The following is a 24,415-nucleotide window of genomic DNA, read 5'->3' on the forward strand; positions in this document are numbered from 1 at the left end:
AATAAAAAAATGATCTCAGTAAGAATTGAACCTATAACCTAAATGTCAAAATATAATGGCTTTATCCACTGAATTACATATAACTTACATTAAAATTTTAACTTTAATAAACAATATAGGTATGTATGCCAAGAGTTAGATAGATCAGTAGCATCATATTATTTGAAATAGAACACAAACTCCATATTTCACTTTTAGAAGATCTATGTTTGTGGTTTTTAAAAGATTATTAATTTTGCATAGGAGCTTTGTGCACTGTTGACTTATAAATGACAAATGTAGTTTGCCACAGAAAAGAATGACCAGAGGCTGCCTGATCATGCTGATTGTGGCGTTGTGGCTGAAAATCTCATCCGGCAAAGCAAGCAAGAACAGAAAAAAAATTACTTGAATTCTAAATGACAATGTTCTATTTTTTAGCATTATGCATGTATCCACTTTCAATAAAATTCAAGAGATTGTGGAGAAAATAATATCTCGAAGATGGCGAAATTGGCAATGCCCTTCATTGCCAAAATAATGCAATTAACCTAAACTAGACCTTGTAACTTCATATGCCAAGAAACATGCTGCATTTGCAGGAACACTACGCGCCATTGCCGGCCCAAATCCCCTATAAAGACCTTTGACTCCTTCCGCTTTCAAGATCTTTTTGAAGGCATCCATGGATCCAGAGAACTTCGGATTCTTGTAGTCATCGACTTGAAGCACACTCTTTATGACATCGGTTGGGTAAACTGAAACCCAGAATGAAGCTCCAGCCAAGCCTCCAGCTAATATTAACGACCCTCGTCCTAAATTGGATGTGTCGTGGCCCCCAGCAAGATACTGCTTCAATGCTTCATACACACCAAACATAGCAGCATTACCAGGTACTTCACGTCCCAAGGTGGGAACTAATCCCTTGAACAGTCCTCTTACTCCCCCTTCTGATCGAAGGACGTGTCTTGCCACATCCATTGGCCCATTGTATTTCAAAGTAATGGTGTCGGTGCCAGAAGCAGCTAATGCACTCTGGGCTTGCAATCTGCAACGAGGAACAATGCAAACATCGACAAGGTTTCGTTATTATTAAATGATGAATCGCTTTACAATTTTAAATACTTTTGTTCCGCAATACGCTCACTTGATACCTTTCAGAGCACGTTTTTAGTACTTGATTATTCAGAATTGCCTGCTAAAATAACCAATTATCATAAAAGTCCAAGAAACCTTGTAAGAGAAGTAACTGGTAGTCAAACTTGGGAAAGCAGGATGAATCAAAGAAATTCTCTACATTTGATCAAAGACTCTTGATTTTAATTGATCTTGGAATTTCTATCTTCTTAAGATGGTTATAGTAAGATTGAACACTGGCTGCTGTACCAAAAATTAGTAAAAGGTAACAATGCAATAATATTATCATTATCTTGCCATTGAACAAATGAGCCCACACGTCAAACAGACCTATCCCATCGTGTTCCTATTAAGACTGAACTCGGAAACTGACCTGCACTTTATCAACTCAGTGGGGCATGCAAGAAAGGATACAGCGACTCCAGCTCCAGCACCACAAATAACCTGTTGATCGACACTGAGGGGAGCACCAGGTGCAGACCTCAACAACGCTTCCATTTGGCCTCGGACTGTGAATAGCAATGCATTGAAAGCTGCTACAGTCGCAAGTGGAGCTCCCATTCCCTTGTACAGACCCCTTGGACCTTCTGCTGCTATTGTTTGTTTCACAGCATCTATTGCACCTGCATATTTAGGAGGCTGGCCAGGAAGTGGAGCAGGCTGACTTTGGAGCTTGACCTTGATGGTATCAAAAGGGTGTCCAACTATCAATTGGGCTGCCCCTCCAACTGTGCCAGAGGTTAGATCTTTAGCTACATCACCCATCTGCACAGTTTTTTGGTTAGAAAAGAAAATGAAATTAGATAGCAGAACTTCCAGATATTTTTGAAATTCCTTATTAGTCTCATATTCAGATTCAAAATTCTCTCAACATATGGAAAATGGACGCATCCACTTTGATTAGAGAAAACTGGGAAAAGAATATGGAGACTTGAATCTTTGAGATGTGAAACAAGCATACACACAGTTACACAAGAATTAAATGACAGGATATTGAGAGATAAAGAATGGTACAAGAAATGTTTAAAGATAATGAAGGATGGTTCAAAGCATCAGCAAAAAAACAGCATTAGAAATCTTCCTCTTGTGTGAAAGATTAGCGTTGCAGGACAACGATTTGAGAGGGAAAAAAGTGTGTACCAGTGAGTGAATACAAATTGTCAAAATTTTATTCCTGCAGAAATAAGAACCTAACAAAACCATCACCAGAAAAAGTAATTTATAATTATCATCATCATATCCCATCTCCAGAATTCATGTATGAATATCAAGTCATATTTAGAAAGTTTTGAATCCACATGCCGAAGTTATACACGTCCGTGTGGGAAGTGCATGGTTTTATAATATTTTTTTCTCCAAAGTAACCATCCAAATTATCAACCTGGTAAACTTCTTTGTGTGATGACGAAAGAGGTAATATCCTTTTGACATGCTTCGTTGATGGTTTTTATCTTTTTGCAGATTTACTCAACATTTGAATCCACGACCATGATTTATATACAAATTTTACAAAACTTACATTGGTCATAAGTTAGCAGGCCTTTGAGTATAATTACATAAGAGAAATAATTTTGATCGACTAACACACATACCCCCACAAAGACTCCTCAAGAGAAGTTAGATAAATATCATAACATTGATAAATTTTACAAAATTCAAAGACATTTTTTCATAGAAATTCGGATTTAAGAAATTTAAAGGGACTTCAATACCTACAAGATTTAGTTTCAACAGGCAGCTACCGAAAGAACATCAAAACAACGTATATGTGTAAATTTATAGCTCCAGAAACGATTGATAAGCACTTCAAATAAGAATCCATTTTCATGAAAAGCAAAGATCAACATAGAGAAATCACAGGAAAAAATTCACCTCGTCCTAGTCCCTTAAATCCCAGATGAAACTTGCAACAAACAGACAATCCCAAATCAACCGCACACCCTTAGTGCTAAAATCCCAGATGCAATCTGAGAGACAGAGGGCACAATAAGACTGTCAAATCCCTGAATGCGTAGAGTATTTAAACGAAGGCGGAAAAAGGTTTCAAGAACACAGCAATGAAAGGAGAAAATACCAAAGGGGTACTACTGAATTTCCATTTATAATAAATGGAAAACCATTTGAATATTCTTAGTTATTTGAATTGGGAAGAAAAGAGTTGTATTTTGTAAATGATTGGTGAATAAAGGGAGAATCTTGTGGAGAGTGAGGGCCACAAAGGCGAAATTTAAGAAGCGACAAACATAGGAATTTGGGAGTTCACGAGCGAGGAGTGGGTGAGGGAGATGCGGTGGGAGTGTTTGGTCCAATGTCAGCCTCTCGCTGGGTAAGGTGAATCTGAATATACTTCGAGATATCTCTTAGTATTCAGGAGCCACCAGTTAGTTAGGTAGGTAGGATTAGGGTTGTAAATGATCACAACAAAACCAAATAGTATTAGGTTTGAATTTGATCGTATTAGATTGATAGAGGTTCGAGCTCGATTCGAGTTTTTATCATTAGGTTCGAGCTCGACTTGTCTTGAAATTACTAAGCTCGCGAAAAATTCGAGCTCGACTCGTTAAAGCTCGTTTTTCATGGAAATCAAGCCGGACTCGAGCTTGGTTCATTAATAGCTCATTTATCATGTTTAACGATTCAAGCTCGTAAAACATACAATTGAGCTCGAGTTTGACCTTGATTCGAGCTTATTAAAAATTAAATATATCTATATTCAATTTTTTCCATTGGGATTAGTACTATTATTCGTCAACTCAACAAAAGAGCCAAGCTCCAGCTTACGAGCTATCCAAACAAGTCGAGCTCGGCTACAGCTTACGAGCCACCTAAACAAGTCGAGCTCGAGCTCGAGAGCCTATTAATGAACATGCTTGTCAGCTCACGAGCCGAATATCCTTAGACTTGAGCTTGGTTTAATTAACTTGTCGAACTCGATTTCGACCTCGGCTTGATATGATTAACAAACGAACTCAAATGAGCTTTTTATCGAGTCGAGCTTCGAACAACTCGCGAAGTGTTTGGTTCGTTTACATCCTTAGGCATGATAATACCCTCATTGTATTATCAAAAATTTGGGAACAATACAAAAAAGTGAAACCATGCTACATCGAAAATAGTTATTCCTGTTGTTGTCATAGTTTTTGAATGTGGTGAACCTCACGTCAAATGATTCAAACAACATGAGGAGCGAAAACTCCCATCGTATCATAGAATTTTCCATTTAAAAAAAAATCAAGGTGACAACTGTATCATAGAAAGGAGTCCAAGGTTTCAGCGGAAAATTTCATGTTACCAAAGAGCTAAAATTATTTGGCTAGCCTCGAGTTTAGGGGGGGCATCAATTTAATATTTGTTTGGGCGGGATTTGATGTATAAATTTTTTTCTCTCATCTTTTTTGTTTTAATAAGATGTTTGAAGGATAATTTTTTTATATATAAAAAACTATTTTAAGAAAATCATAAACGAAAGATATTTGATTGAAATTATATAAGCTAACATGTTTGTGAGACTCATTGAACTTGAAGGCGATTAATGCTGAAATTATGTAGTCGACCAAAAATCTGTATCAGCATATCCTTGATTGAAGCTGTAATAATCAAATACTTGCAAAATTAGTTTTCACGCATATGCTCTTCATAATTCATGTATAACGCCCCTCCTAACGACTCGAGCTCGAAATTCACAAACCTTCAAATAACCTGAAGATTATGTTTATTTTTCATTTTTCACATATTCTTTAACCATTTGGAATGAAATAGCAACAAAAATAGCATATAACACATCTGGTTCAAGAATGATGAGAATACAAAGATGAAGCTAACAAACCACCCTTTATATATTAGTCGTTTTATACATTCATTAGTTAGTATGAACTAAGAATTCATAATCTATCTACAGTAAATATGTGAACTCGGTATTGTCAATCAGTCCCGGTATCATCTTCAATGTCCCCATCGACTATTTCACTTGGCAAGCTCTGGCTCATCATGTATCTCCAGGTATCATCTTCTTCTATTTCCCACTGTTTCTTCAGTTCATATATTGTTTTTGATGCAGCCGCAGCAATTGCAGGATTTGGGTCTTGGGCTAGTCTCTTAAAAAAGAAGAGTCGTAGGTTTTAAAAAATAAAAAATACTGAACAGAAGGGAAAATGAAAACATTAACCACAGAACGAGGAGTTTATCATAAGAAGGATGCTTTCACGTATCTTTCCAGTGAGGCAGGAAATTCCGACAAACTTTACATAAAAAAATTTGATCACTTTTTAATTGGTGGAGACTATTTCGATAGCAATCGTATATGTACCTGCAAAGCTCCCATGCCAGCATTTCCAAGAGTCCACATGGATGGTGCAGCTGATAATGCATTAGCTAGTGCTCTCCTGCTCATCAAGGTTTACGAAAAACAAGAACATAAGTGGAACGCATGAACATGAATTTGAGATGTTTGGGAATAAATGAGGCGATCACTCTGCTTATCTATCATATTTGAATCCTGTAATTAGGCATTAAACATTCAAATATGGAAGTTTGGTTGATAGCACTTCAGGTTTTGCCGCAAATTTATTGCATATATTATAGGACAGTAGTACAGAGAATATATAGTAGGGAACATTGCTTCTACCACCCATTAAATCAAGACATGAGATTAGATACCTCGTACTGACATCAGGAGAACTTGAACACTCTGCCAATAGGGATACACTGCTTTTACCATCCATGGCATCAAGATCTATAAGGGTTGCCACCAAAAACTCCAGCTGATCCAAACAAAAACAGCAAAGATAAAAATAGTCGACTTAAATGAGTTATAGACGATGTATTTGGACTCAAGATTTTCTTCAAAGTTGAAATTTTATGTTTTCGTTTCAGTACTTTGAGCATGATTTTGAGAAATATCAGTGACATTGAAAAACAATAATTATGAGTTTCTGGTTTCATGTTATGCTGAAGAAAACCTTTTTTTTCCCCAAAGATTCTTTATCTTAATAAAAAATAAAAAATAAAAATAGTGGTTCTAAATCAATTTCAAATTCATTTTCCCAATCTCAGACATATACTCATTTGGCTCAGACCTCTTCCGGATCAGTGTAGTCAATCCCATCAGCTTCAGAAAGTGCTGAAGCTATGCACCAATAAGCTTCCTGTGCATCAGTAAAACATTAAGGCTCAAATAACAGTTATCACTCTTGAAAGTAAACTCCTCAAGATTTAAATACATTCAAGACACAAACCTGAATAGCATCGATACGGTCTGCAGATACCTCTCCAGAAATGACATCAAGAGTTTTCCTTAAATTTTCAAGTGTAACATACCTTGCCACCTCATCAGTATTAGTCGAATCTGTTTTCCTGAGCAGATAAAGCATTTTCTTGAGCAAACAGTCTCACAAACGTGATGCCTAATTTATTTTACATCGGAAAACTCTTATGTTATTACAGTAACTTACACTCTGCACATTTTGTTCACCATCCTATCATGAAGATTTTTGACTAACTGCAACTCCAACAAACAGATATCTGAATTCTCAAATCATTGATAAAAACAAAGGAAAAGTATTATTTGTGAAGGAAAGAGGGTGTGATTGGTAGAGGGATACTAGACATCATAAGAAAAACAATGTTTCGCTCCACCTGTGCAAGGAAAAGAAACAACACATTTCTAACGACAGTACCTCCAAAGCCAACACATTTCTAACGACAGTACCTCCAAAGCCATAAGAGAATCTTCCATTGCACGTCGTTTCGCAGCAACGTCAGCCCTCTTCAAATCCGCCTTAACGAGAAAAAGCAGTGTGTTTTTACTTGAGAAACAAGTACAGATTATAAGAAGTACAAAACTTCGAGGAAAAACCAAATAACCATTGCGTCATAGTTATTTCATCTCTCCTCCATATTTCCTTTAGAGAGATGACCAAATGACAAACATGGCATATCTATAACAAAATGTTTGCCAGACAACACGGCGATAGATGCAGGAATCCAGAAAAAATGGGGAAAAAAGGATAATGTCATACTTTTGAAAGAAATAAGTATATATCTAATTGGGATGGGGAAAAAGAAAAAGAAAAAGAAAACCCTTCATGACACACTAGCTACCAAAGAACTAAACAACCAATTAGCTCATTCGATTAAAAATTTATTTGATATAAACAAAAGTTTAACCGATATTTTAAGAACATGTATAGCAGCAGATCCAACATCAATCTCCTTCAATAGATGTCACTCTAAATCATATGCCAATCAAATATAAAGAAAATAAATGGAAATACAATATACAATATTTCAAGGTATATCGAGCGAAAAGAAAGCATTAAAAGATCACTTCATTTGATTAATGTTAGGCAAGTGGAAAGCTGGAAAAAATGCAAATTAATTGCTCAAAAAAGAATTGAATCAAGTTATAATTCGTACCAAGTAAAATAATACATTCAGATCAGAACAGTATTGAAGGCACAGACACTCACCTCTAATGCACCATCACTCCAGTGCTTGTCAGCAGCTTTTTTCAATCTTGATTGAGCTTTCTCTTTTAAAATCTTCCAGGAAGCCGAAACTAATTAGAACATTATCGAACATAATTCCAGCATGTTTTCAATATGCTTGAGAAAAAAGTAAGAAAAGGATCCTTACAGTAGCAATATGATGAAGCCTTTCCGCTCTTCTCTTCACATCATTGTCAATTTTCTCAGTTTCTTCTCTGGCCCGTGCTGCCCGATAAAAGGCATAATCTTATTGAATAGATAAAAATTTACAAAGCAGGGTTATTTATGTTCTGACCTCCTAAGAAAAGTCATTCAAAATACTCATTTAGGTGCTTGTGCTGATTGGCATAGCGGAATCTATTCTTTCAGTGTAGGGTAGGAAAATTCATTAAGAGAGAAGATACAATTGTTAGATATTTGGGCTTAGGAAGCCTAGCGGGTTGGTCCAAGAGAGTGAGATAAAGAATAAGCCAAAGTAACTTAAATCCTCCAGTATCGAAGGTTTAGATTAGGAGGATCCAGAGAAGGGAGAGGGAATAGGTTGCTTGTGAACTTTTCAGTCGCATTAGAAAGGAGAGAGATATCTATTCCTTCAGGATGTATTTCTTGCTCCTGGGGCCATTTTGTCTTGAGGTGAATTGGTAATTTATCCTGTTACTTTTCATTGAATAAAAATCCTTATTGTGTTTTTCTGTCGTCGTTATTTCCCTTATAGCTAGTATTATTTGGAGGCCAGGCTTTGTGTTTTTATCACCAGTCGCCATAATCGTAAGTTCATCAACTAGTTTGGTCAAGCTCATATACACAAAAGCAAAAATGATATGCTCCTGAAATGAAATGAAGCATCCTAACAAATGTTAAGTGATATGCCAAATAATTTGGTACAGCAGGTGACAGGAATTCAGACACTTGAATATAACATAAATTTGATAAAATCCTAAAATAAGGTAGCCACAAACTTCATACCATCAAGTTTAAGGAACTCTGAACCAAGAAAGGCAACATCTTGTCTTGCACGAGCATCAAGCCTCAGTATGCCTCTATTTGATATGTGAAAGCATAAATTATTAGCATTCAAACAAATGATGGTTGCTTATCTAGCATTGTCTTGATAACTAAAAGGATGCATAGTCGTTTATATTAAGATATCGAAAGCCTTCAGATCAATGACATGAACCAGCAAAAGGATCCTTTCAGAAAACATAAATAAAAGACTCGAAAATTTTGGACGATATAACCATTGCCTGAGCTGCGATAATTGGACAATAATTTTACCGAGAAAGAAGTATAATGTCATTTCTAGCTCGTTCATTCATGAACCTTGCATCATTGTGAACAAATTTGCATGCCTCGGATAATCTATGACTCGAACAGGTACTCTTATCAGTCTCGATAGGGTGCTTGCTTTCAGATTGAGGACTGATGCAAAAACAAATACATATCTTGAGTTATGACCATCTCACAACAAAAATAGATTAAGAATGCCCCTGATTCACAAGCTCATTCCGTAAAAACCAACAATTCAAAAAGTACTAGTTTCTATATTTCATCATTTTGAGATGATTGAAGAGTTTACATGTGGAAAGCTCCAGAACTATATGATGGATTGAAACACTTTTGTGCAAATTCATAATAGTAGAGTTTGAAAAGGAACATATTTGTATGGAGAACACCTTACCATTTCGGATAACCTAGAACACTAATGAATCGTTTGAGGGCCACACAAACAGATGGTTTAAGAAAGAAGAATCATTAGAAGGCCACACATACCTGGATAAATGTGAAAATTCAGTATAACATCTCACACGTTCTTTTGTGTCCGTACTGTGTGTTTCTGTTGACTGACACACCAGATAAGTTCGTCGAAATCCAATAAAAATTTTCCTTTTTCCAGCTAAAGGCCAGAGCCCCTTGTTGAAGAACTTCGGTTTCAACACCAAGAGATATCCATCCCCTTGTTTTTGCTGGATGACTCCTTGCTTAATCGAGAATACATTAGTACTATGCGGCAATTTGACTGATGAATAAACAACGCCATTCGGACTAGCCATAAATTCTAATCCAAGGAATCTTGTGTCGGCGGCGAAGTGGCTGTGCTAGCGATGAGAACGGATTAATACAGAAAATGAGCAACTCAAGCTAGCATTTTCCCAGTAGTACGAGAGCTGTTAAGTAAAAAGAAGAGCAAATGTTAACAAGTTGAATTCAGATGATATCTCACGAGGGATATACAAGTCCACAAGTTAAATTAATTGACATCATGATTGGCTAGGATGAAACAAGTCAATTTCTTGAATTTTTTACCAGTGGCCTCAATTTTTCTCCTGTTTTTCTAGTGTCAAAAATAGGTACCGAGATTGGTTTGACAAACTTTAAACAATAACTTCAACACTTAAATGATGTTCAATGACAAGAGATACAGTGCACTTCTGATTTTTTTTATTGGACTATAATAAAAAGTAGACGAAAATAGTTTAGAAAAATTATACTACAATCATAGCAAAATTCCCAGAGAGATCATCTTTTCCAGTAGCCGATGTAATCCAAACCAAAACATAGCCAAAGACATTTCAGGAAAATTACTGCATAATCATCAATCATCTGCAACACAAGTAGTAAAAATATCCCATTCCAAGCAAAAAATGTTACAAGTTCAAACATGACAATAATAAGCTTTATACTCTATCAATCACAAGAAAATCAAGAAGCCCAGATTCCACATTTGGCATGAATCTACCAAACCAAGGATGGTGAAATTTCATCGGAAAGCAAATTACCTCCAATTGACTTGAACATAAAGAGGGATGCTAAGATTTTTTGTAGAGTCTTGCGTCAAAAATTGTTGTGCAAGGACTATTCTTAATATTATTATTACTATATAATAAAGAAAGACAGTGAAATGAACGGCCATTGATCGATCGAAGCAAATTCTGACCACAAGCTTGGTGTGTGGCCCCTCTGTAGCCAGCCAGCGCTCTAGAAGAAACAAAAAGAGAGCAATAGGAGTCGCATCAAACGGGTCGACAACGTGGGCCGACCCAGCCCAATAAGGCCCGGTACCATCCTACACCTCGTGGCTCATGCTCATCCAATTTTTTTTTTTTTTTTGAATAAGGAAATGGTGAGTTCTGCACATAAGCTGTGTGTAAATTATTAAAGAGAGAGCTCAATTGTGCATATATGAACATTCGAAGTTCCAACGGCTTGTCGGGCTATGCGGGTAAAAAATACATGAAGGAACCACGTTTAGATGGGCTAAACTTACATGATTGAGAGTATTACCGGAATGAGTAACTCCTGAGAAATTCTCATGCGTCAAGCTACTAATATTCCGCTGATTGATCTGGTTGGCTCACTACTAATATTCCGCTGATTGATCTGGTTGGCTAAGTGAGCCGTAAGAGAGTGACGTCACATCTTAACGGTTAATATCTACCAAACCTGTAAAAATGTCAATTTGGATTTGGTCCGCCACCAATGAAAATGCAGGTTAAATTACGATTTTGGCGAACTCTTTTTGGAGATGGGTCAAAAAAAACTGAACTAACTGGATTGAGGGTCAGGACAGAGGAGATTGGACAATAAATTTTTTTAAAAAAATATTATATTATTTTTAATAGTTTATGTATGATCGATAATTTTTGAAATATTTATATTATTTATAATAGATTATGTATAATTAATGAATTTTGAAACTGCGTCAAACTACTTTCCTTATTGGTTTGTAAAACTTGTAACCAAGGATATTTCTCAATCTCAATAATACTACAAATTCTGCGATAATTCTCAATCTCAATAATACTACAAATTCTGCGATAAGAAAAAATGAATTTTGAAACTGCCCTATGTTTGATGGCATGACGAGGCAAGCCGTTTGGTAGCTCTCTATAGACAATTGAATTGCCAGATGTGACATTTTTGGGCATAGCTGCCCATAATATTACATAAATTACTCGACGAATTTTATTTAATATTATAAATCATTGAATGCAATTCCATTTTTACTCAAAAGCATCGGATGAGGATGTAAACGTTTTACAAATGACAACGAACCGAATTAATTCGAAAATAATAAGGTTCCGGCTATTATGCTAATCAGAAATAGTAACAAAAAAAAAATATTAATAGTTCAAGGGCACTTAGGGCCGCCTCGTTTAGTCTTCCAATTGTTGTAGCAAGCGCATGTCTCTTTGTTGCCGTAGGTCCCCGGCGGCACACACAGGCACTTGGTGCAACACTTTAGGCAGAAGAACATGCATGGCTTCTTGTGCGATGTAGCCGAGCAACGGTACGTGCATCGAGGCTTGCAATCTGTGGCACGCACATGAAGATCGATTAGTTTCTACGATTAAACTCCAAAACTTTTCATATGTAATTAGTAACGACGGGTAAATTGAAATCTTCGACCATTCTGAATGTCAGTCGAGTTATGAAGCTCGTTATATTCTTGAATTTTAAACATGAATCCAGAGACATAAATGGGATTAATGTTCTGTATGAATGGGAGTTGCCATTTATTTAAAACTTTGGAATCGTTTGAATGAATAAAATGTTTACACTAACCTTGAGGTCGAAGATGATTATACCCCTGTCAAATTAATATGAAGAACAAATGTTAATAAAAATCATTAAAAAAAATAAAAAGATATAATAAGATTAATTAAATGTTTAAAAATACCTGAACAACATTAGATAATGTAAGGAAGAAAACTAGGGACAAAACCAAGAAAAGAGTAGTGGTACTGTGAGTACGGCTTCCCATTATATCTTCGAAGATTTAGATTTTTTTTCCCCTTAGAAAATGTAGTAAAATGTGATGGTACATTTGGTGCAAAAAATGTTGATAATTTATAGGGGGGAAAGATTGATTGGATCCAGGGAAGAAAAGGGCAGCATTTGAGGCGTTAATCAAGGAAAGTAAGATTTTGACAAAGAAAATGTCAGTATTATTGGAGGCAATGGGAGAGGTAAAAGCGCCGTACTTGATGGTTTAGGTTATTTAATTTGTCAAATCACATTTTCTTTTTTGACTCAAAAGTTAAACTGAGATTTGATCGAGTTAAATCGAATTACATATCTACCGAGCTTACTCAAGAAATTCGGATTATGGTTCGGTTTGGTTTCGGTTTTTCTAATATATCAAAAAATATCATCATCATATCATCATATAATTATATGACGGTTAATTAGATGGATCCAATTCAACGCATCTTTAAATTGAATCTTCAAAACGGAGATTGCTATAATGATATTCTATATATATGCTACACAATGAGTGTTTTTCCTCTTATTCTAATATCATTAGATAATTCACGTTTTTATAAAAGTTGGCATATATATTGATGATTCAAAGATTAAATACTCTAAGTATTGCATAAAATAATGCGCACATATAATAACAGGCGCATAGATTTGTGCCACCGAGTGATAAGCACGGAAAGAAATTACATTATATATATTATATGTAACATTTTGTTTAAATTAGGTAATAATAATTTAAATTTTATTATAGGAAAGAAAATGCGATGTTGTTCAGATTTGCCTACTTCCAATTGTTATTTTAAGGATGTAATTTTGAAAAATGGTATTATCGTGATCCTAATCTCGAAAATTATGAAGGTACAATAATTGAAATTTTATATATTTTATTTGAATATTTTACTAACATTTTGTTTAATCAAATATTATCGAGCAACAAATTTATAATTGAACAAGAAAGGAATAAAAAAAGTGTTCAGATTTTCATCTTACCAAAATCAACATATTTCGATATATAGATCATAGGAATGATAATCAAATAACCATACTTGATAATATGTGTCAACAATAACTTTTTCTATCATGATTTATTCAAGTATATGTACACATAAACCTTGTGAAGTCGAGACCGGACTTTTAGCTCAGTTGATCTCAAACTCGGCCAATGTTGGCAATGACCCGAGTTTGAATCCACCTCCCCATGTGCTAAAAAAACAATCGCTGTGAAGTAGTGAACTAATTCTGGCGATGGGCTATATAGTTAGCCAGATGATATAATGGCGCTGACCTCAGAACGTCGAAGCTATTAAGTTCCTCCATGGCCTTATCCGCCAATTCCGCAGCAAACTCCTTCGCCTTTTCGAGCCCCATAAGCTTCGGATACGTCGCTTTATCGCTCTCCAAGTCTTTACCAGCAGTCTTCCCTAGTTCCTCGGACGATTTCGTGACATCCAATATATCATCCACAACCTGAAAGAGCAACCCTATGCATCTCGCGTACTTCCTCAACCTCTTAATCTGGATCGCATCCCCGCCGCCCATTATGGCGCCGCACACAACCGCGGCTTCCAAAAGCACCGATGTTTTGTGTACATGAATGTACTCCAATTCATCCAGGCTTATCTGTTTTCCCTCGCTGCATATGTCCACTATTTGTCCCGCCACGAGCCCTTCGGACCCGACAGCAGAGCCCAGCTCGGCAATGGCCTGAACTACCCTCCGGGGCAAAACGTTTCTAGTATTGACCGCAACGTGTTGAAAGGCGAGAGAAAGCAGGGCGTCTCCTGCAAGAACCGCAGTTTCTTCCCCAAAAGCCTTGTGATTCGTCGGCTTCCCTCTGCGTAAGTCGTCGTTGTCCATGCATGGGAGGTCGTCGTGAATGAGCGACATCGTGTGTATCATCTCAATAGCGCAGGCAACGGGGAGGGCCATGTGTTCTTCTCCCCCCACCAGCTCGCACGCAGCGAGGCACAATGCTGGCCGAATACGTTTCCCGCCCGCAAGAAGTGAGTACCTGATTGGTTTACTTGTCAGCACAGTCTAGTAAAATCATAATTGATGATATCTTGATTATTGTATACATCAAGATGCATGATGATAGATATATCTTATAAGAGTAGGAAAATATATCTTTTAGTTGATTGTTATATATAATTATTTGTATTTATTTTCCAAAAAACTTGATCCAATCTTCTCTGCATAATATAATACATCCTACACTTGATTTTGAAAGTATATCAACTTTAAACAAGCTCAATGACCATCTCAAGATTGATCGATTTAAAAAATCACAAGCCTAAACACGAGTCTTAAAATTTTAAAAGCTCAAACTCGACTGATCATTTAGACTCTACGTGTTATTATATATACCATAATTAGTCAATTTTGTAATCTTGAAACTGGAAATAGGGAAACACATTATTACCTCATAGCCTGGTGGATCTTAATGGGGTTTCGTAGCGGAACTGCGTCATCCAAGGCTTTGTTCACCCTGCTTACCTTTGCTGCCATATAATCTTGAAACTGGAAATTGGGAAACACAAAATCCAGTGGCTTCGATGGACTGATCAATATATCATGAGATAAAGGTTGAGCTACAGACGTCGTCGCGACATTCGGAGGCTGAATCTTCATTCGGATGATATTGTTTCTACTGTTATTTGATGTTTTGATTTTACCTATGTAGTATTTTCGAAAGAATAAGGTTTCGTTAGCAGGGATGGTTGCTAGAACAGCCATTGATCTTGTGTGTGTGTCTTGCAGATATGAAAAGGGTTACTCTATANCTGACCTTAGATTTGGACTCTAATGAGTCTGAATATTTTAGAAACTTCAGCATGCAGTTAATGTAATTGTCATGAAATATAATTCACTTAGCAACTCGGAGTATTTATTTCTGTAAAGCGATGACGGATATGAATTAATAATATAAAAATTAGAGTTACAAAAGATATCATTTTAAATTGTGAACAATGTTTCTTTATGATTTCAAATTTATCCATAATTGAGTCAATATTGAAAGTTTAAGCAATCTCTTTCTCAATATATATTAGTAATTAAATATTTTTCAGGTGATTAATCTTAGTAATAGGAGATATGAGATTTTGATAACAAAGAGAGAAAAGAAGAGATTTGAAAATTATAGAAATGATTGGATTATTTAAATTATTTCTCAGTAGTAAAAAAATGATTGAATTATTTAAGGAATATATTTTTGTTGAACAGTTGGGAGCGACAGGGAAGGGGGCAAGTGATTTTAATTGTAAATATATTCAAACTTTACGGGGTCGGACGTATAAGCAAGAAAAATTTGAGGGGTCCCCCTTTTGGCTCCGTCCTATAGTGAATATAACACTTTACCGAGCATGTAACTCATATATATTTTATTTATTATACTGTAATACCACTATATCACATCTTAAAAATTAAAGATTTAAAATAAGTTTATAATGGATTTATAATGGACTTCTATTACAACTTCGGTTAATCATTTTCGTAAAACGAGGATGAATACGAAGTAGTTGCTATAGGAGCTCATTGTGCAATCACACAGCCGCGGGGACGTGACACATACACGTAGCACTTTGTTGTGCATATAACTTATTTTCTGATGTTTCTATCGACGACCATCGCTAATACTATTATATCACGTCCCGAGCTCGTGTTTTCTTAAACGCGGTTGCACGATGGATTTTTTGTAGCTACTAATTCATATCAGTACTCGTTTTATGAAAATGGCTAACAAAAGTTATTAGAGGAGTTAATTGCACCACATTATAAGCCATTTTAATTGAAACTTATTGAAAGATTTTTCAGTGGCTTGAAAAATAAGAAAACAGTCGTCCATAAAATTTGCTCAAGCGACACACTTAGCTCAAAAATCTCTCCAAATTTTTTTTCAGGAGTCCAATATTTTATTTCTTCAATTTAATTTATAGCCGATTTGACTCAGATCGAACTCCTCCGTAATTAGATTTTGAATCCATACGGGTAATAAATAATTTCATGACGAGGGCAATGAGCCCATTATTTCGTGCATATTTTTCGTTTTCGGGACCTACGCAAAATTAACGAAAACTTTCTAAAATGGAAAAACTCACTCGATTTTCATGTAAATTTTTTTAAAAAAAGCTTATAATCACTGCCCAAAAGCTGAGAAATTTAATCTATGTTAAGTTTTATATAGTTTAATTCAACTCCTTGAATTTAAGTAATCTATGGTATAGTTTGGTACACTGGATAAGAGAGGGATTGATAAATAATCCTCCTTATCCTACGTTTGGTATCTTTTTAAAAAGCTCATGATAATATCATGGGCTCGTGATAAATTATTTTATACAAGGATAAAATATCTCTTTTATGAGGTGTAATAATTTTAATTTAATGATAAAAAACACAACAAATGACTTAATTGCCCTCACTATATAAAAATCCTAAACCCTATCGTTTGATATGGAAACCCGGTTTGGAACATGTAGGATTTTTAATTTGTTAATTGTAGTAATTTTGGTTTTTTAGAAAATAACCGATATTAGTTTATTGTGTTTCAAATTTTTTGAGTACTTCGATTGTTTTCTAAGTGTCACATGTAGTTCTAAATTTGAAAATTTATAATATCCTACATCTTATTTATCATTAACTTATCCTTATATTATATATCACATGATTATCCTATCATGTGTAACAAACTATGCCTATATGTATACTGTCACAATCAGTATTTTTATTATCCTCAATGGCTCAGGTGTATACTTGCACTAGAACACAATTCCTTGTGATTTTAGAGTTGTTGAGGCCAAACAAGAGTCAAATCACATTTTATCTTTTGTACACACACCCTAGTTTTACACATCCATCAATTAAAATATTTGAATTATCTATAGGCGAAAATAGTTTTGGTTTTAACCCTGCCGATCATTTATTAGCACCAAACGCAACATATCGACCCCTAAATACAAACTGATAGTGCTAACAAAGAATCTCTAGTCACGATATACCGTGTCATATGACCATTACACTCATATTCCTTGATTGGATATTAGGGCAATGGTTCGTCGAGACTCCGATATGAATCCAATTTTTTTTTTCTCGCTAAAAAATCGACTAAAATTGTTATACATATTATTAGCCTACGTACGTAGTGCATGGGAGAAAATATTAGTATATTATTTATATATATGAATAATATTCTCTATACATGACAACACATGTAATTATTTCTCCCCCGATCACCTATTCCATAATTATATCGAATTCGAGTTAAATATGTGAAATTTCACTCTTTTAACAATAGTTAGATCGAACCCCTATTATTCCATAACTACATATAATATAATCGATGTATTTTACTTCGTAAAATAGTCCAAACATCATACTTTGATTGATGTCGCCTCCATATAAAATTCATATCAATTGTTGCTCCTCGATACATACTATTGAGTTAATATATAATATGAGTTATTAATCATTAAATGTTGTTTGGCGTTTGTTAATTATTTGAAATTGTAGTATATACCTCAACGAAGGTGACAAAATTAATAGTATATATGCCTAAGTTAGCTAGATATGAACAAAATTAATTTAATATGTGAAAAGAAAGAGAATCCTTGTCAATTGATTCCCGTGACAAGATCCAAAAAACGAAAAGCCTGAGTTTAATTAACTTAATGTCGACATGGATTAAATATTTGGTTGTTACATTCACTTAAAAAGAAATCAAAATAGAGGGTCGTAAGCCAATCCGATGACTTGTAGTTAATCTGACATCAATATGTCATGTTTAGAACGAGATCTCGATTTGAAGACTCAATTGTAACAATCATCTCACCTAACTCAAAAATAAAAATATAGTTTCACAACTAGAAATTATGTTATCAGAAAGTTGAAGAGTACGTTGTTTAGATTTACGTTTCGTGGGAAACATAATTCCAGTTAAATTGAAAAAATCGACCAAACTGAATTGATTCGAACATTAGGATAAACTGATTCATAAATTCATTTTTTTATTGTGAGAAAAATTAATTATAGTTGTTCAACTTTTTATGTGGGTCGGCCTATCACCCTTCGTATTTCACAAATATTTCACCATCCATTTTTATTATTTATAATAATTATATATTTTTACTATTTTAAGGATCTATTAGTTCATTTGCTCTCTAAACAACCCCGATATTTGCAAGCAAAATTTCAAATATGGATAATGGAATTTAATTTTTAAATTCATGGGCCAAACACAGCTTAAAAAAATTGGCCCAAATTGTAGGATTTTGGAAGGTTATCAACCACGCAAGGACCAAGTCGAATGGAAACAAAGGATCTTCTTTAAACATGTTTTAACAAAATCTATATTCTCATCCAAAATTCAATAAATTCTAAATTTGTTGTAATTTTCTTTCGGTTTTTTTTTTAAAAAATTTAACTGCCCTAAAATGAATTTTTTTTTAAAAAAAAATCTTTAAAAGAATCAAAATTTATATAAATTTGGAAGAAGAATGAAATGTAAAATAAAAACCTTCAGTTTTAATAATAAAAAATATTGAGTTAATCGTGTATGAGTGAGAGAAGTACTATGACTTTCGGGAAGTTCTCGTTCGGCAGTTGTTGACATTGTTGTAAGATCTGATTGACTTGGCGATTCGTAAAAGTGACATGTCAAATTTTAATGGATGAGAATGATATCAGGTAGAGACAATGCGAGCAACAAAAAAGAATAAGACTGAAGACAACACAAGCAGTAAGACATCTTCTTTCTATAATTTTTATTTTAGTTGTGAGAGTTTGATCCTAACAATTGGTATCAAAGAGAAGGTTGTAAATTCGAGTCTCTCCCAATAAACATATTTCTATTTTTCTTAGGGTGATGGGGTGTCATGTCCTGCGCCCGGAGTTGATGGCATCGGCTTTTCCTTCAAATATTTTGAAATTAAGTCTCTCTAGTACAAAAATTCTAAAAGCAGTCTTTAATTCCATAAAAGTAATAAAATAGTGTATTTACATTCCAAATGTATCAAATATAATAACATAAACAAACGAAAAAACATGTTAACAAATAAAGTAGCAACTACCGAATCTACGACATCATGTATCTACCCTCCAAAAATGTGGTTCTTCTCGTTCTCGTTATTCTTCTCATTTTCGTTCTTAACTGGAGTGAGAGTTGACACGCCCCACACCCAGAACCAATGACATCAGTGTTTGCAAATAAAATTCGAAAACAACAAATCTCATAATACAAAATTTAACCAAACCAATCTATTTCATAAACAAAATTTTTCTTTACAACGATAATAGATAACATGACGTGTGCGGAAAGGTTACAACTTAAAAGTAACGAAACATATACAATGCAACTAAAATATATACTCATATCCAGATGCTCGACACATACAAGTACAAGGAGCTATAGCGATAGTTGGAAGAGTTTTCACTGAAGCTGGTTACCACCTTCCCTGAAAGCTACTGAGGTAAGGGACAAATGATACACTTGATGAATAAGCATACGACAGATAGAGAATCCTACACGGCCTAACTATCCAAAGCTTCCTGAACCCGAACCCGAACCCGAACCCGATGCATGTCAATGCAAAAATCATCAAGTGAAGTGATTGGAAGTTAGTAGTTATGTTATCAGCAGGAATCAGTTTATGTGCACATCATTAGACGATTGAAAAGTGATTGAAGACAATAGACTTGAAGAACCGAACTTGAATATAAAGGCACCATACGTGAATTACAGAGAAGATCTTCTACAAAGAGTGATAATTCAAAGGCTTGGAGATTATTTTTCTAATAATATCTATAGCCTGAACCAACTAAAAATCGTGTGTCTCTTTTGAAGCATTGTTTTTTTTTTCAAAGACGTGAAAAACCGCGGTCGCTATCTTTCGATGCGTAATGAGTAAACTCGAACTAACGCGATAGCCTGTAAATCAAGTTAACCAAGTCATGTACTACATGCTCGTCCGAATAGATGTTGACAGGTACAATCTGCATTGTTATTCGTATTGTTCTCTGATTTCTTATATATGTAGACAAGTTGGTTTGAAAATTTTCAAGTGTGCGTGTGTGTATATAAATATATTGTATCTAAATGATCATTTATCTGAAGTCAAGATGGTAGGATATTAGGTCCAAATCCAATTTTGTATTCGAAATATAAGTTCTTTTTTAAATTCATTTGTGTTCAAGCGTGAAGCGCAAATAAAAGCTATGATATTGTTTAAAAAAAAAAAAAAAGGTAATCCACAATGATTGAATGTGAAAAGGTGCGAAAAAGCAATAGTAGATAAAATTTTACCCAAAAAAAAATCTAAACTATATCTCATTCGGTCTTCAATAAAATAAAATAAAATAAATGAAACCCAAACCCTTTCCTTATCTTTGCATCCCCAAAAAAAGGTCCATTCTGTGGGAATGAGACGGTGATAGAGTAGCTTTTAGGGCGATCAACCAAAAGTTTTTAATTATAATTTGTCTAAGTTTTTGATATGGTTATATGTTTGAATGAAATATTTGGATTTGTGGGAGGATTTGAAATGTTTGAGTTTAAAATGATTAGCTAGGAGAGTGAATTTAAAATTAAAAAAAAAATTATACTTGGACGATACAAGAGATTTTAAATTATTCATTTTAATTTTGGGCCAAAGTAATACAATATATTTGAAATCAAATACACTCAAATCCTTCGATCCAAACGCAATTCATTGTTGTGCTTGAATTTGAGATAATTGATTTCAAATTTTTTGATTTATTTGGATGAATAAAATTTAAATAAATTTCAAATATACTCTATATCAAGTTAAGAAATTTCGTATTAATAATAGTAGTGAATTTCAAATATACACAAGATGGACTCATTTGCCAAATCAAATCCCTTCTTCTAAGTTGATTTTAGATATGAGAAAGTATTCGAAAGAAGAATTTGAAATGCCTTTATATTGGGTTAGATTTGAAATCCTATACAATAATTGAAATTAATTGTCAAATAGATTTACCTCAAATAAACCAAAGAATTTGTTATCATAGATTTAAATGCTTAGATTCAAATCCATCAATCCAAATACAACATTAGAACAAATATATCAGTCCAGACACATTATTTAAGGTTGAGGAGGTTTCAAATTCATATGTGGTTGTTTAAAAATTTTATAATAAAAGTTTTGCTAAATCGTAAACACAAAAACTCTCGTGAGACAGTCTCACGGATCAATTTCGTGGGTCGAATCTCTTATTTGGGTCATCCATGAAAAATTATTACTTTTTATTATAAGAGTATTACTTTTTATTGTGAACAGCGATAGGGTTGACCCGTCTCACAGATAAAGATTCATGATACCGTTTCACAAAATACCTCCTCAAAATGAATTATAAAATGATTTGACATAGTTAACAACCAAGGTTTTGGTAGTTGAAGCTCAAATTTATATTTCCTTATATAATCAATTTACTTTATATTAATGCTTATAATAACAAAAAAATAATAATAATAAACAAATAAATAAATAAAGAAAAGACCTCACCATTATTATGGCTACGCTTTCTTCTCTTCCTTATCTCCTCCACCCCTCCTCCCTGCTCCTCTCTTGAAGCTCGCGCCTTCTTCACGAGCCCTTCCATTTTTAACTCAAAAATTGATACAAAAAACCAAGCAAAATTAAGGCTTTCAAATTTCAACTCCACTTGTGGAGATCCATGTTTCTTGAAGTAATTGCACACCGAAAATAGAACCAGAAACCCAAAAGAAAAAGAGGGAAAAGAAAAATCAACCCCTACATTCATCTTTCAGTATGAAAAGAGATCGAGACCGTGGCAAGGCGGCTGCGGCGGCGGCGGCGCCCCCTTCCTCCGCAGAGAAATCCAAGAAGTGGGAGGAAGAGCAGAAGTGGCAGCAGCCAGATGCGGGCATGGATGAGCTGTTTGCTGTTTTGGGGTACAAAGTGAAGTCTTCAGAAATGGCGGATGTGGCAGAGAAGCTTCAGCAATTGGAGATGGTGATGGGAACCACTACTGAAGATGGGGTTTCTGTTCTTTCAACTGATACAGTTCACTACAATCCCTCTGATCTTTCTGGATGGGTCGAAAGCATGTTGTCTGAGCTTAACAACTCCAGTAGTTTCGATGTGCTTCCCGATTCAATTGTAATTTCAGGTGAATCTTCCAGTAATATGATCAGCTTTTCAAATGATATGAACATACAAGGAAACGGAGGAAATATCATTTATGATGATGATTTGAGAGCAATCCCTGGCGGTGCTGTTTTTGGTAACCACCAGAAAGATGTTCTTGATGATGATCCCGAGAAAGGTAATAAGAGGATAAAATCCAATACTGGATCTGAATTTCTCGAGAATGGGTCGATGGTGGAGGCGGCGAGGCCGGTGGTGCTGTTGGATTCGCAAGAAACCGGAGTCAGACTCGTCCACACTTTAATGGCGTGCGCGGAGGCCGTTCAGCAAGGAAACCAGAAAGTAGCGGATGCTTTGGTGAAGCACGTTGGTTTACTGGCGGTCTCTCAAGTTGGGGCCATGAGGAAAGTTGCCACCTATTTCGCGGAGGCTTTGGCACGAAAGATTTACAAGATTTATCCCCAAGATTCACTTGAGTTCTCCTACTCCGATGTCTTGCAGATGCACTTCTACGAGACGGGCCCTTATCTTAAATTTGCCCATTTCACTGCCAATCAGGCGATCCTGGAGGCGTTTGCTGGAGCAAATCGAGTTCATGTGATAGATTTCAGCTTGAAGCAGGGGATGCAGTGGCCAGCTTTGATGCAGGCTTTGGCTTTGCGTCCCGGAGGCCCGCCAGCGTTTAGGCTCACTGGGATTGGTCCGCCGCAGCCGGATAACACAGATGCTTTGCAGCAGGTGGGTTGGAAATTGGCTCAACTGGCGGAGACAATCGGCGTAGAATTCGAGTTCAGAGGTTTTGTTGCCAATTCATTGGCTGATCTTGATGCCAAAATATTGGACATTAAGCCGAGTAACGTGGAAGCGGTGGCCGTAAATTCTGTTTTCGAGCTGCACCGACTGCTGTCCCGACCCAACGCGATAGAAAAAGTACTGAATTCAATCAAATCCATGAATCCCAAAATAGTAACGATCGTCGAACAAGAAGCTGATCATAATGGGAACGTTTTCTTGGACAGATTCAACGAGGCCTTACATTATTACTCCACCATGTTCGACTCTCTGGAGAGCTCCAGCTCGATCGACCCAAACAGCCAAGATTTGGTGATGACGGAAGTCTACTTAGGTCGACAGATATGCAACGTGGTGGCGTGCGAGGGGGCGGAGAGGGTTGAAAGACACGAAACATTGGCCCAGTGGCGGCTCCGCCTGGGTTCCGCCGGTTTCGACCCGGTTCACCTGGGCTCCAACGCGTTCAAACAGGCAAGTATGTTACTGGCGCTGTTCGCCGGCGGAGATGGTTACAGGGTGGAGGAGAACGACGGGTGCCTGATGCTTGGCTGGCAGACTCGACCGCTCATCGCCACCTCCGCATGGCGGCTTAAGGCGGAGTAGAATTCCGGCGAGGGGACCGAGTGGGTCTAGAAAGTTGTACAGCTGAGTTGGCTCGAGAGAATGGCACAGAGGGGCTGAGAGCGACATTCCAAAAATGGAGTCAAATCCTGTCTTTTTACCTGTTTTACTGCTCTCAATCTTAACCTCACTTTTCTAATTACTTTTTACCCCTTTAAATTCTATGTTTTACTTTCCTTTTTTTTTTTGGTGTGTTAAAAAAGCCCTTTCTGGGTTTGATGTATTATGTTTAATTATCCTTTTTTTCTGTTTAAGTTGTGTGTCAGTCTCTCTCATTCCAATATCATAATAATAGTGGTGAATTTTGTTTCAACAATAATTTATTTATTTTTATTATATATATAGAGTAGGGATGTTTTGATTATCTATACTATTAAATATAAAAATAAATTATTTTATTTTCTAAATATTAACAACACTTCTTATTTTTTTTAACAGATCACATGCATAACGTAGTATTAAAGATAATGTAAAAATTTGTGTGAAACGGTCTCACGGGTCGTATTTTGTGAAACGGAT

The 24,415-nt window shown here is 35.5% G+C and overlaps 5 protein-coding genes across 9 annotated transcripts; 1 reads left to right on the forward strand and 4 right to left on the reverse strand.

Moving 5' to 3' along the window:
• Window positions 1-377: 377 nt before the first annotated feature.
• On the reverse strand, window positions 378-3,439 carry LOC140974169 (mitochondrial carnitine/acylcarnitine carrier-like protein). Of its 2 annotated transcripts, none has more exons than XM_073437463.1 (4): window positions 3,191-3,439; window positions 2,989-3,083; window positions 1,490-1,881; window positions 378-1,027 (listed from the first exon to the last, which is right to left on the reverse strand). In XM_073437463.1, exons 3-4 carry the CDS (start codon window positions 1,879-1,881, stop codon window positions 526-528), a joined length of 894 nt encoding a protein of 297 aa, XP_073293564.1. In that variant the 5' UTR covers window positions 2,989-3,083; window positions 3,191-3,439; the 3' UTR covers window positions 378-525. The 2 variants fall into 2 exon arrangements, with proteins under 2 accessions (XP_073293564.1, XP_073293565.1); XM_073437464.1 differs by having other exon boundaries at window positions 3,234-3,437.
• A 1,428-nt stretch (window positions 3,440-4,867) lies between these two features.
• On the reverse strand, window positions 4,868-10,537 carry LOC140974167 (senescence-associated protein SPA15, chloroplastic). Of its 4 annotated transcripts, none has more exons than XM_073437459.1 (13): window positions 10,379-10,537; window positions 9,372-9,766; window positions 8,877-9,020; window positions 8,568-8,641; window positions 7,750-7,826; window positions 7,584-7,655; window positions 6,824-6,892; window positions 6,567-6,613; window positions 6,351-6,468; window positions 6,192-6,260; window positions 5,773-5,876; window positions 5,423-5,498; window positions 4,868-5,210 (listed from the first exon to the last, which is right to left on the reverse strand). In XM_073437459.1, the coding sequence occupies exons 2-13, from the start codon at window positions 9,650-9,652 to the stop codon at window positions 5,037-5,039; spliced, it is 1,305 nt and encodes a 434-aa protein (XP_073293560.1). In that variant the 5' UTR covers window positions 9,653-9,766; window positions 10,379-10,537; the 3' UTR covers window positions 4,868-5,036. The 4 variants fall into 4 exon arrangements, with proteins under 4 accessions (XP_073293560.1, XP_073293559.1, XP_073293562.1 ...); XM_073437458.1 differs by having other exon boundaries at window positions 7,750-7,847; XM_073437461.1 differs by lacking the exon at window positions 8,877-9,020.
• Window positions 10,538-11,594: 1,057 nt separating this feature from the next.
• Window positions 11,595-12,419, reverse strand: LOC140974171 (protein RSI-1-like). Its single transcript, XM_073437465.1, has 3 exons — window positions 12,280-12,419; window positions 12,165-12,189; window positions 11,595-11,912 (listed from the first exon to the last, which is right to left on the reverse strand). Exons 1-3 carry the CDS (start codon window positions 12,361-12,363, stop codon window positions 11,731-11,733), a joined length of 291 nt encoding a protein of 96 aa, XP_073293566.1. The 5' UTR covers window positions 12,364-12,419; the 3' UTR covers window positions 11,595-11,730.
• A 1,063-nt stretch (window positions 12,420-13,482) lies between these two features.
• LOC140974168 (geranylgeranyl pyrophosphate synthase 7, chloroplastic-like) lies at window positions 13,483-15,137 on the reverse strand. The gene is made up of 2 exons (XM_073437462.1): window positions 14,785-15,137; window positions 13,483-14,373 (listed from the first exon to the last, which is right to left on the reverse strand). Exons 1-2 carry the CDS (start codon window positions 15,096-15,098, stop codon window positions 13,596-13,598), a joined length of 1,092 nt encoding a protein of 363 aa, XP_073293563.1. The 5' UTR covers window positions 15,099-15,137; the 3' UTR covers window positions 13,483-13,595.
• Window positions 15,138-21,875: 6,738 nt separating this feature from the next.
• On the forward strand, window positions 21,876-24,215 carry LOC140974164 (DELLA protein GAI-like). Its single transcript, XM_073437454.1, has one exon. It carries the CDS (start codon window positions 22,145-22,147, stop codon window positions 23,876-23,878), a length of 1,734 nt encoding a protein of 577 aa, XP_073293555.1. The 5' UTR covers window positions 21,876-22,144; the 3' UTR covers window positions 23,879-24,215.
• The last annotated feature ends 200 nt before the right edge of the window (window positions 24,216-24,415 follow it).

The sequence above is a fragment of the Primulina huaijiensis genome, chromosome 3 (genome assembly GCF_012295235.1).
Source record: "Primulina huaijiensis isolate GDHJ02 chromosome 3, ASM1229523v2, whole genome shotgun sequence".
Taxonomy (NCBI): Eukaryota; Viridiplantae; Streptophyta; class Magnoliopsida; order Lamiales; family Gesneriaceae; genus Primulina; species Primulina huaijiensis.